The 12,081-nt window shown below is 40.1% G+C and overlaps 1 protein-coding gene across 1 annotated transcript in view; it reads right to left on the bottom strand.

Moving 5' to 3' along the window:
- Positions 1-997: 997 nt before the first annotated feature.
- The window catches only part of pparg (peroxisome proliferator-activated receptor gamma), a 30,668-nt gene continuing 19,584 nt past the window's right edge, over positions 998-12,081 (bottom strand). The window contains exons 2-9 of the mRNA XM_077529210.1: positions 11,276-11,563; positions 10,979-11,145; positions 9,022-9,160; positions 6,819-7,018; positions 4,822-4,939; positions 4,434-4,618; positions 3,485-3,728; positions 998-1,384 (exon numbers count right to left, since the gene is read on the bottom strand). Of these exons, the coding sequence (XP_077385336.1) occupies positions 1,137-1,384; positions 3,485-3,728; positions 4,434-4,618; positions 4,822-4,939; positions 6,819-7,018; positions 9,022-9,160; positions 10,979-11,145; positions 11,276-11,563 (1,589 nt within the window). The 3' untranslated portion in view covers positions 998-1,136. The remainder of the gene's footprint in view (positions 1,385-3,484; positions 3,729-4,433; positions 4,619-4,821; positions 4,940-6,818; positions 7,019-9,021; positions 9,161-10,978; positions 11,146-11,275; positions 11,564-12,081) is intronic.

Here is a 12,081-nt window from a genome sequence, read left to right as displayed (position 1 = left end):
AATTTTTGTTAGCACTCTGAAATCACTCCGCCAGTTCTTCTCCTATTGGACTGTCTGATTTTATATAGTACAATAGTGTAGAGTATAATATAGGCCATTATAAACTAGGGATGTAACGATATCCAAACATCACGATACAATATTATCACAATATGAAGCTCACGATACGATAATTATCACACGATATGATAATTATCACAATATTGTGGGGAGGCTGGCGATATTAAAAATGGACAAAATATATATATATAGAAAAAAGGCACTTACTTGCTAACATATTGACTCTTACGTTCACCTTCATCTAACGATTAGTGTGGATTTTTTTTAACATTGAAGGGCCAAAACATGCCTTGTGAAAATTAATCTGCACTAAAAAGAAAACTAGCCACCAGAGGGTGCTAGAACTGCACAAAGGGAAATCAACCTGACTTTTGGAACAGATGTGCTGCTTTTAATATCGTGACATGACAATGACGATATTGTGGAAGTTTTAATATTGCGATATCACGATATTGCCATTATCGTTACATCCCTATTATAAACATGTGAGAACAGGCTGACATACTTTGTTATTCTCTATAAAATAATGGTTTTGAAATGAGAGCAACATTGAAGGTTCCACTGTACTTTACTCTACTGTATGTGTAATACTTTTACCGTCCAGCAAAAAGGCACAGTAGTGACACGTTCATCTTGATTGTTACCCGGCAGCTGACACTGGTAATCTGATTGTTCGTCTCGTCGCTCAGATGAAGCTGACAAGATGGCACCTTTCAAATTGCCTTGGAGGGGAGGGGCGGGAGCAGGTGAGTTAATGTATTTGATCCCGTGACACCGCTGAACATCATGGACATTCTCGTGCTTTGTGTGTGTGTGCGAAAGCACGTCGATAAGCAGCACACAAACAAACGCATTGCGTGGCGTTCACAGTTACATTTGCCATCCAGCCTACCAATCAGAACTCTCTCGGGTAGAAAACCGAACCACACGTGGCGGTTTTGCAAGTCGAAAACCATGGGAGGGATGACTGTGCACAGTCTCGACCAGACGCGAACACTCTTGACCTTCCTGTTTTTCTCTGCTCTCTTTCTCAATTGTCCCGTTTGTCGCAACCTCATCCTTTCGCCGTCCCATTTCTAATACAAGTCCTTCATGATCTCCTGCAGCAGCGGGTGCAGCAGCATGTCCACCTCGGTCTTCTTGAGCAGCTGGATAAGGTGCACGTGGTCGGTGACGATCTGCCGCAGGTCGGTCATCTTCTGGAGCAGCTTGGCGAACAGCTGCAGGGAGTCCGGGTGGCTGACTTTGAGCTGCAGCTCCAGCGAGTGCAGCACCGTCTCCTGGAGCTGCTCGATGGGCTTGACGTTCAACAGGCCCGGGCGGTCTGCGCGACAGCACAGCGAGTTCAAGATGGGTTAAAAAGTTGATGGTCTTCAATGCAAAGTTTTTGTCAAATAACTAATCCCAGTCAGGTAAACTTAAAGGTGTCAAACGAACAGAGAGAAATCGAGTGTCCGAGAAGAGTTACTCATCTACTCCTGCAGTCTTAGTCAAAATCTGCTTAGTGAGTAAAAAGATTACTGTCTCCCATTGTTGAATATTTATTTTTAAAGTGTTGATTTAACCCTGGAGTGTGTGTGTGGAGCTATATAAACTCTGAAAAAGTGCTAAATTCAACTCCGTGGGAGTCACATCAGCGCTGGACTTTTTTGCTGTGATGTTAAAGTCAAACCCAAAAATGTATAAATACGTTTTTTAATACTTTGTCCTTCACTCCCCAAAACTTTGTAGGTTTTTTTGTTTTTGTTTTTTTTATGTTTTTTATGCTAGAGCATTCAGAAGGCTTTGATGCAGCTTCTGACATGAAGGGGTCGCTTAAAGCAATTGTAGTTATTACATAAAACGGCAAGCAGAGTATAAGAGATCAGCCAGGGACATATTGCAACAAGCTCTTTTTGCCAGTGTTTTCAACAGGTTTGTGATTAATAACGGTTTTAAAAAATATATATCGTGATATTACATCACACAATTCTCGAATCAATTCAATAGGCGGACAAATCGATTTTTAAACATCCATTTTTGATGGAAAAATATTCAACAAAATGTCTTACTTAGCGTTAAGCATGGAAGAATGTTATATTAATGAAACATTAAGCCTTAATATTTTATTTCAATGCAGTTCAAACATGAAACAGATTACAACCTGTTTGTTAACTACAGTGGCTCTCAGTTATAAGACTGAAGTTTCAGATAATAAATAATTGCACATGCATAGTGTATGTACACGTGTAAGACTTTTCTTCTACTCTGTAGATTATTTCTTTTGTGCAAGGTGGTGGTTATCATGAAAGATGACATCCTAGTAATTATTTGACACATTTACATGCACACTGACCGTGTATGGAATGCATGAACTTTTTTTTTTTTGTATTACTTCTAGTCAACTCATTAATAACAGGTGAGAGGATAAATTACATTAACAATATGGCATGGCCTTGGACTTTTTTCCCTGTCTTTTTTTCCCCATTATGGATTATTACCACTCCATCCATCCATCCATCCATCCATCCGTCCGTCCATCCATCCATCCATCCATCCATCCATCCATTTTCGCAACCGCTTACTCCTCACAAGGGTCGTGGGATTATTTCTACTCATTCATCTTATTTCTTATTGTGCATTGTGGCAATTTATCATGAATAATTGGTCAGAAGAAACTGCATTACAGTTACGTGTAATTAACTTCAGTAAGCTTCAGAGCACTCATTCAAATTGAGGTGTCAAGTGGGTGCCAGCACTGTACAGATCATTTAAGGTAAACTTGAAAATTGAAAGTCATTTTATATGCATGTGAATGGCAGTTATGACGATTCATTAGGACACTGGCCCATAAAAGTAACTAAGGATAACAGTAAAACAAATGATCAGATTATTCTACAAATAATCCATTTATCTTCATTTCCAGCTCTAATCACGGCCATTTAAGTTAATAAGTGACTTAAATGTCAGACTTGCTTTCTTATCGGGTTCAAGGACTGACCTTTAGCGCGACGCTAACCAGCGGCATTACCCAAAATCGTTTGGATTTGCCCTACAAATGTCAAAGCCAAAAAGCTATTAATGAAAATAATGATTTTTGTGGTCTGTTGAATCTGAGCTGCCTTAATTGCATTACTTTTAACACCCCTAAAATGATACATATAATACAGTGATTGGACATCTTGTCACACTTAATTTTATAATTATAAAAATGTGACTAAAAATTTCCACTGCTTGAATTCCTCATTCCCTTCCCTACTATAAATATTCGAGGCTATGGAGACTTCTTACGGCCATAGACAACACACGAGAGCATTTAATTGGGTCCGCAATGCAATTCTAAAAACCTCAGGGAACTGTTATAAAAACACAGCTGAAATATCTAACCCACAAATGCAAGCATGTAATAAGACACTAAACATCTTCAACTATCATCACTACTCACCTCCACTCAGGATAATGACGGCCAGGAAGAGCGCCATGTCGCTGTCGTCCAGCTCTAGAGTGTTGAACTTGACGGAGAACTCGAATTTGGGCTCCAGCAGGTGGCAAAATGGCTTCCGCAGACTCTTGAGGAACTCGCGAGTCATGAAGATTTGGCCGTACGAGATGAGGGTGCCGTCTTTGTTCATCAGGGCCGCCATCATGATGATGAGGACCTCGATGACGCCGTACTTGAGCAACGTCACCTGGAAAGAACAAAATAGACAGAAAATGGATAATCCTGCTAATGAGTGGCTCTAAAAGATATAAAATGGCAGGAATCTGTTATGTTCTGAGGTTGATCCCATAGCGCAGACACAAATAAGATTTAAACTATTTATTCACATCGAGAGGCGTGGAACAAACTTGACCAGACGAGAAACAACGAGAGTTGCACAGAGGAACAGTGGTAATAATCCAACAAAACACACCCTTCTCAGACAGGCTTATATAGACAGTGAATGGATCTGATTGGCTGCGGCCAAACATGTGGGTAACCCTGATAGGTCGCTGAAACAGGACTGACACGGATTTATCTGATTGGCTGCTGACTGACACGCGGGTAAAACTGCTTGGCTTCTGACCATATAAAGAGATTAAAAATTCTTAACATCACGATTGCATCAGTTCAAATAAAACAAAAACACTGTAGTTACATGCCAATTGCATCAGTTCAAATCAGACACTTGACCTCACGGTCATGACCCAAACATAACCCTTGCATGACCCTAGTCACGACAGTAAGCATAACATAACCTGTACATCCGGTCATGACCCAAACATAACCCTTGCATGGCCCAAGCATATCCATTACATGACCCTAGTAATGACAGCAAACATAACATAACCCTTGCATGACCATAGTCATGACAGAAATACTTGTAAATACCAGAGGAAGGTTTTCATCTCACCTGGTCATTGAGATCCAGGTCGACGAATCCCGGGATGCTTTTGGCAAACTCTGTCACTTCCCTCACAGCTTCGGCCGCACGGGACTGGCAGCTGTGGAAGAAACGCAGCTCGACGGCGTTTGTCGTTCCGTGGTCTGTGACGCTCGGCATCCCCACAAAGCTGTACTCCGACCCCAGAAGAGCACCTGCGGATAACAATGTGGGGTTTGTTTGGAGACATGTTTCTAAATAAATGCAGGCATTTCCCATTGTTGTTCGATAACATCATTTTGTATGTGTTAGCTTCTATCTTTATTTGTTATGCTGTATTTCCTTTTCGTGACTTTGTTATGGTAGATGCAACCTTCAAAGTGGCGACGGTGTGAGGGTTGTTTTGTGGCAACCTCACCTCCATTTGTGGCGGATATGGCGGACGTCTGCTGCTGGTGCTCCTGAATGGGCATCTGCCGGCAGTTGATGAACTGCTCACCCTCCATTAGCGACTTCATGTCATGGATGACGAAAGGCTGCAAAACATTGAATGAATCAGTGAGAAGCAGATTTGCATGACGCAATTAAGACAGTTTCCTGCCTGTTTCCACTTTGTTCAAAAATGTTGATTTAATCTGTTCAAGTGTGCTTTGACTTTTTGGCTCCCTTGTGCAATTGATTTTGACACCCTTGGTTGCACAGCATTTTGGTGAATAAGCACAGCGAGACTCCCTGCAACAAACAGATGATTCCGAGCCATTTGGCGGCTATCACTGTCATGAACAGTCATAACAAGCTAACTGACGAGCCTTGAACCCTACCCACTTGACACAGACACACTACAGATAACGCTTCTGCTGTTCTTGGTTTCTTGATACCCAATAATTACTAACAAAACTACAATTAACTGACTAAATAATTACTACTATTGTTTGACAATTAACTTAGCTCCATGTAAATTCAACCATCTTTACTGCTTGAGTTCTGAGGCTCCGTTACAAAATTATAAAATGAGCATTCAGTAGGCATTTGTTATGTGCTGGGGTTGGATCCCAAAGCGCAGACACAAATAGGATTTTAACATTTTATTCACATCGAGAGGCAAGAAACAACGAGAGTTGCACAGAGGAACAGAGGTCATAATCCGACAAAAACACACACTTATCAGACAGGCTTACATAGACAGCGAATCGAACTACTAAACATAACCCTTGCATGACCCTAGTCATGATAACCCTTGCATGACCCTAGTCACAACACTTACATGACCCTATGACAGTCCTAAACATAACCCTTGTATGACCCTAGTCATGACAGCATTGATGTACCCGAAACATCAGCTCGGTGTTATCGCCATAGCAACCATTGCTACGTTACTACACAAGTACTGCAAAATCAAGATTTATTTATTTTTTTTAAATGTCAACATCCACACACTGAAAACAAAAATTAGGGCTGTTCTGACATTTGGATTTAGATGAAAAAAGAAACTTGCGAAGATCCATGTTTGCTGTTATCTAGCGTGACCATGCCAATGTGAGAGCCAAACACGAGTGGGAGAAACAAGTAACGATCTGCAGTGAGTCTGTGCTACATTTACAAAGTGTGAACATGGCTTTCATAAGAAATATGAATTGTTTAAAAACTGACTGTTTTTGGTATTTGCAAATAATGCTTCATTTAAGTGCACCACACTAGACATCAATTCAGCCACCATCTATGAAATAATAATTTCCTGAAAATGTAATAATAAAAACCAATAATGTAATAATTTTATCAATAAGGTAATAAAATATCCTGACTGCTCATGTAATAATAACATTTCTACCGACAAGTGAGCCATGATTGGCCTCTACCTGAGCCCTGAACAACTGTGATGTCATTTTCAGTCGACAGCAAGTGGCAAAATGGCCGCCCCCTGAGATGGATCAAAACAAATGAATTTTATTGTGTCATTGTCATGAATTTTATTGTGTCATTGTGCCACAAACGCAATAACCATCAGAATACGGTGTTTATTAACATATTGAGAAAAAATTGGGGGTTACTTCCCCTCCTTTCAGCTTCTTTTTAAGAACTGTAAGTTCAACTGAACATCTTCATTAAAAAGTTAGGTCAAATTAAGTTCACCTGTAAAGGTTATGGTGCATTATGGGATCATCTTGAAATTTTACCCCAAAGCCCATTTATCCCTAACTTTTAGTAGTTTGTTGAAATTTGATTAACTTAAAATATTGCCTGTCCAAGGTTCTATGGACTCTAGAATTGTTCATTCCCATAATTGATCTCAGTGAGATTTTTTTTGTTTTTGTTTTAAGATCCTATCATATTTCAGGTACTCAGAATATTTTGGACACGGAGGTTCCACTGTAAAAGTAAAGTAGAGAAGAATAAAACACTGGGGGAGTTTCTTACCGCATTGTCTCCGGTCTTGCCAGAAAGGATGGCCCTGGCCTTGGCCTTGGTGAGTGGGAAGTACTTGAGATAGGCCTCGTACAAATGTTTGGCCAAGGCCCTCAGATCGGCCGCCTCTGGGTGAATGTGCTCCATGTCGGACGAGAACTCCGCCAGCAGTTTCTCCTTCTCCGCCTGGGGCATCCGGCCAAAACGAATAGCTGTGAAATGACACAAGCCAAAAAAAAAAAAAAAAAGAAAACACAGGAACATGTTAGAAGTCAGACAGACAGAAACAAGTCACAACAATTTCAATTGGAAATTGATGAAAACCTGAAGCAGTGATGAATGGACCCTCACAATAAATCGTCAGAATGATCAAATGTATGCAAAAAAAGCTTCTTAATTTAAGTTTGAATATGCTCACAACTGGGAAATCAACAAGTAGTTTGGTTTTGAAAGACGATGGGAAAAATTATTCCAAATATGGTGGACTTCCAACCTATTTTACTGCATGGGTCATGACTCATTTTAAGTGTGTACCTGTCAAATTTCATAATAAAAGTAACTGGAATTTTTTTACAAATTTCATTTGTGAAATTCTGAAAAATGGCAATGTATTGGAACTAAGAATAACAAGGACAAAAAAATTCTAGAGAGAGTTGACAATGCATGCTAGAGTCCTAATGAAGCTACAAACTATTTGACTTACTACCTATGTTGTCTTGTGCTGTCAATGTTTATACCATCATAGGATTTTTCACATGCAGGCAACAGAAATGTGCCTGGACCAGTTGTCATAATTGTCATTTAATGAATGGTGGAACACCTTCTGGCAGCAAGTTATAAAACATATCTCGGTGCCAGTTTGTGGCTTACAGTCTGAAGTGTGTACTGTATTCATAACTGTATGTGTGGCGTATTTTTCCACCAAATAAAAGTTCAAATTCAACATTGTATGTTTGGTTCACTGAAGAATTTTCCATGGGTGTGAATGTGAGCATTTGGCTATATGTGCCCTACAATTCACTGGTGACCAGTCTGGGGTGTACCCTGCTTTATCGCCCAAAAACAGTCAACTGGAATAGGTTCCAGCACACTCAAATGATGTATAGAAAATGGTTGGAAGGAAGGTAAAAGTCTGGTCTTAATGCATATTTTAATATGACAATGAAATGTCTTTAATCATCTCTTCATTCAAGTCCGAGCAGTTGCGTGTAAATGGGAGGTGAACGCCCACCTTAAACAAATAAATCAAACCTTTTTTTTTTTTTGTTTTTTTTTTTTTTTTTTTTTTTTTTTTTTTTAAACAAACCAGGCAACTGGGCAATAAGCCCACAACAGTGACAAAGCAAATCAGTGGAGGTCTATGCACCCTGTGTGTCAATTATTGATCACATAAAATATATATATATATATATATATATACACACACATGCACACGGACCAAATAGGGCAACATGAAGTAAATAAAATAAACACAAGACAATCCATCAGATTCACAGTCCCAGCTAACTGATATTGAGAAGAACCGGAATTGGGTTCTGACTTTAGTCAAGGAGTAAAGCCCCCGTTAATTGCAATATATCAAAATTAATATGACACCTTCAAGTAGCTTGTATAGAAGCTACTTGACAGTGTCATACACATTACAGTAATAATAATCAAAGTCCTAGCTAGCTCACTGGAATAGAAGCTATAGTTGTAGTTACCTGCAATGAATCCTAAGTAAGGTCCATGCTAACTATAAAAGAAACTATTGTTGGAATTAAATGTGATCAAAGCTATGTAATCGCTAACTAAAATGGTAGCTAATGGAAGCTGTCGTCAATTATTCTACACTAAGTCACATCCTAACTAACAGAAATAGAAACTAACTCGGGTTTTCTTTAACTCTAAATAAGGTCATAGCTAAGTGGGAAAGAAGCTAACAAAAAAATGTAATCAAGTTGAATGAAAGCTAAGAAAGGTCTGAGTCAACTGGAATCAAAGGTAACGGATGTTATAGTCAAGTTAAACTAAACCTGAGTGATGAATATAAAACGCTAACTGGAATAGAAGCTAACTGGTGTTATAGTTGAGCTACCTCAAAGCTAAGCATGAAATAAAAGCTAACCTGAATAGAGGCTAACTGGAGTTGTTGTTTAACTCAAATTTTCTCAAACGCCATTGACAGTGTCAGCTTATCGTTCTGTTTTACTCCACCATGAAGACGCCATCTTACCATTGTGTGACATGCCGACGTTGAGACACTTCTGAAAGCGACAGTATTGACATTTGTTGCGGGACTTCTTGTGAATGCGACAGTGAAGGTTGCAGTGATCGTACACCAGTTTTAACCTGATGGTGCGCCGGAAGAAACCCTGCAAGAAACAAACAATTATTTTGTGATTATGGAATAAACTGTCTCATACCTGATGGTAAACAGAGATACCCATTTGAGGGAGGTGTTTATTTGTCAAGATTAATTTAGTGTTTATTATTTGTACTCCCATTAAAGAAATACTTTCTGTTGGAACACGTTGTATTTAAGCGGCATCTCAATCTTCCAGGCAGCAACTGTTCCTTTTTAAAAAAAATCGTGCGTTATTTAAAGGAGGAGGAAGTTAAAGGGGGCTGAAACTCCGCCTCAATAAAGAATGTTTTCTCTTTTAAAACAATTCAAGTGTTTGCCTCCTTGGCTGACCTCCGCATCTGGCGAGTCCCGTTCTCGCGCCCCCCGAGACTTAAGAACAATGACTCTTCCTTACACTCTGCCTCGGAAAGCAACTAAACAATACGTGGATCCAATTACTTTATATTAAAACTGTACAATACTAAATGGTGCAGGGCAACAGATGAGAAAAGAATGCACATGGCCACAGACCATTCAAATTTAGTCCACGTTACACCTGACAATGATCTACGAGGGCAGAGAAATGTAACCTACACCTTCACAGTCAAATGGTGTCAGGTCTTGAAATGACTATTATGGGGCAAGTACAGGCTAGCATGCAGTAAAATTGGTAAAACTGTCCTGCATGTTCATTGTGTAACAATGAGAAGCAAAAAATCTGAAGGTTGATGAAGCTGGTATCTCACTGAGCAGTGAATACTTGCAAATTTAGGGTTTTCATCAGGGTTTGTAAGACGTTCACAGACAATTTTTACTTTTGGCAAAGACATTTCGAACATATTCAGACAATTTTTCACCGTCTGCGAAGATGAACCTTTTTGAAACCTTTTACGAGCCCTCACGAAAACCGCAAATTCGCTACATTCGCAATCATTTGTTGCTCACTGAGACACAGGGAATTTTTCCTTTACGGATTTATTTAAATTTCCACTTTATAAAAAAAAAAGTGGCAACTCTGGGAACTCCCTACACTTTTTATTAATAAATAAATAAATAAATAAATAAATAAATAAATAAAATAAAGAAATTATGTTGACATTTTGGACAATTTATTTGCAATAGAAAACTTAAGGAACTATTTACTTGCTTAGTTTTTAATTTAACTTAACACATGCCGACAACTCTGGAATCTGCCTACAAATTTTGTTAGAATTTTTTTTTAATTTTGACGCAAATATTTTCTCTTTTACTGCCAATGAATATCGGCTTCCTAAACTTCTAATAATCGGTATCGGCCTTGAAAAAACAATATTGGTCTATCACTAATTGTGGGAATGCTGAAGCATTCCCACATATGTTATTGTGATTTTTATTCTCCACACTTTTTTTGCCGCATAACAACTCCCACATAATACTTCCAAATTATACTGCTCAAATTTCAACTAGCTTCAAAAATTGACCCCTCCTGGGGTATATGTCGTCTGATTCTACATTACTTACAGTATTTGCACATTTTAACGTTTAATATCAACTTTTCGCCATTTATTTTCAGTAGGACAGACATTGAACTTTTTTCAAGACAGACATTGAACTTTTTCTAAGTATCACTTTCCACTCCCGCTTCCGTACATATCTTATCATCATTACCAGGTGTCTGGTGTCAATTTAATTGGCATTCTACATGCATTCAAATTTTAGCATTCAGCTATTAGTATTCCGCATTCCCACGCAATTTCTCCAGAAATTGCACTTAGTCTAGTATATATAATCAAATCTAATGAAAAACATCAGATATCCATCCAGTTTCTTTAACACCTGACTCTTTCCTTCGTTCTGTTTGTCCTACCTTACATCCCTCACAGGCATGGACGCCATAGTGAAACCCAGAGGCTTTATCTCCACACACGCGACACTCAATGTTGAGCGCGGCTGTCGGCGCGTCGTCTTGGAGCTTGGAGAACGCCGGACTATCAGTGTGCTGCGGAGGCGACTCTGGCTCCAGCTTGATGGAATCTGTCGGAGACAAGTTTCAACTCGGTGGCAAACATCAGCCTAGACTGGTCGTCATGAAAAATCTGAACCTTGGACACATCTGATCTACACAAATCAGCAATAACTCAATTCGGAGTCACTTCGAACTTACGGTGTAAGTTTGCGTGAGTCCTGTAGCTGTGCATACTGGTGTAGTCCAGATCGGTGAGGTGGTCCTCGCCTTGCGGCGGGCTGGGGTCATAGGCCATGCCGACGGACGACATGGAGGACATGAGCGAGGGCGACAGGGAGGAGGACGAGGACGAGATGGAGGCGTAGTCCAACGTGGTCAGGTGCTTCATCTCCAGCGAGTGGGAGCTGTCGTCCAGCTCCGGCAGATCGGCCGCGCTCAGACTGAAGCCCACGGGCCAGGCTAGGAGCTGCTGGGTGTCCACCATGTCTGCAGCAAAGAGAGAGAGAGAGAGAGAGAGAGAGAGAGAGAGAGAGAGAGAGAGAGAGAGAGAGAGAGAGAGAGAGAGAGAGAGAGAAACGGGATTCGTTGACGTGTTCGCTGATACAACATTTCCGTGTTTAGTGTGGCCTTGCTTCAAAGAAAAACAGCAAAAAAAGAATGTAAAACAGGGACGAAAGAATGAATGTGGGGAGAGGGGGCGGCTGGTGGAGAGATAAGATAATAAGGAGGAAGTGTCTACTGGGATTTGTAGCCACGCTAACGTGGATATCATGCGAATGATGCATGTTTTATATCGAAAAAAAAAAAGAATACATGCAATTCTAATGTAATTTCAAGATCAACCCCCTCGGGTTCATCCCCACAGTATGCCCGTTATCTGGTCAACAGGGAGTTAGGAACAAGACGAACTCTGCTCGTAACGTGCCCGTCTTCCTCCTGTTGATGTTTGGGTGGCTCGCTCAGCAATTGCCCAAGCAAAGGACACACAAACAGCAGCACGCACG

The sequence above is a fragment of the Festucalex cinctus genome, chromosome 8 (assembly GCF_051991245.1).
Source record: "Festucalex cinctus isolate MCC-2025b chromosome 8, RoL_Fcin_1.0, whole genome shotgun sequence".
In the NCBI taxonomy this organism is placed as follows: Eukaryota; Metazoa; Chordata; class Actinopteri; order Syngnathiformes; family Syngnathidae; genus Festucalex; species Festucalex cinctus.
This window is presented reverse-complemented; position numbering and strand designations above follow the sequence as displayed.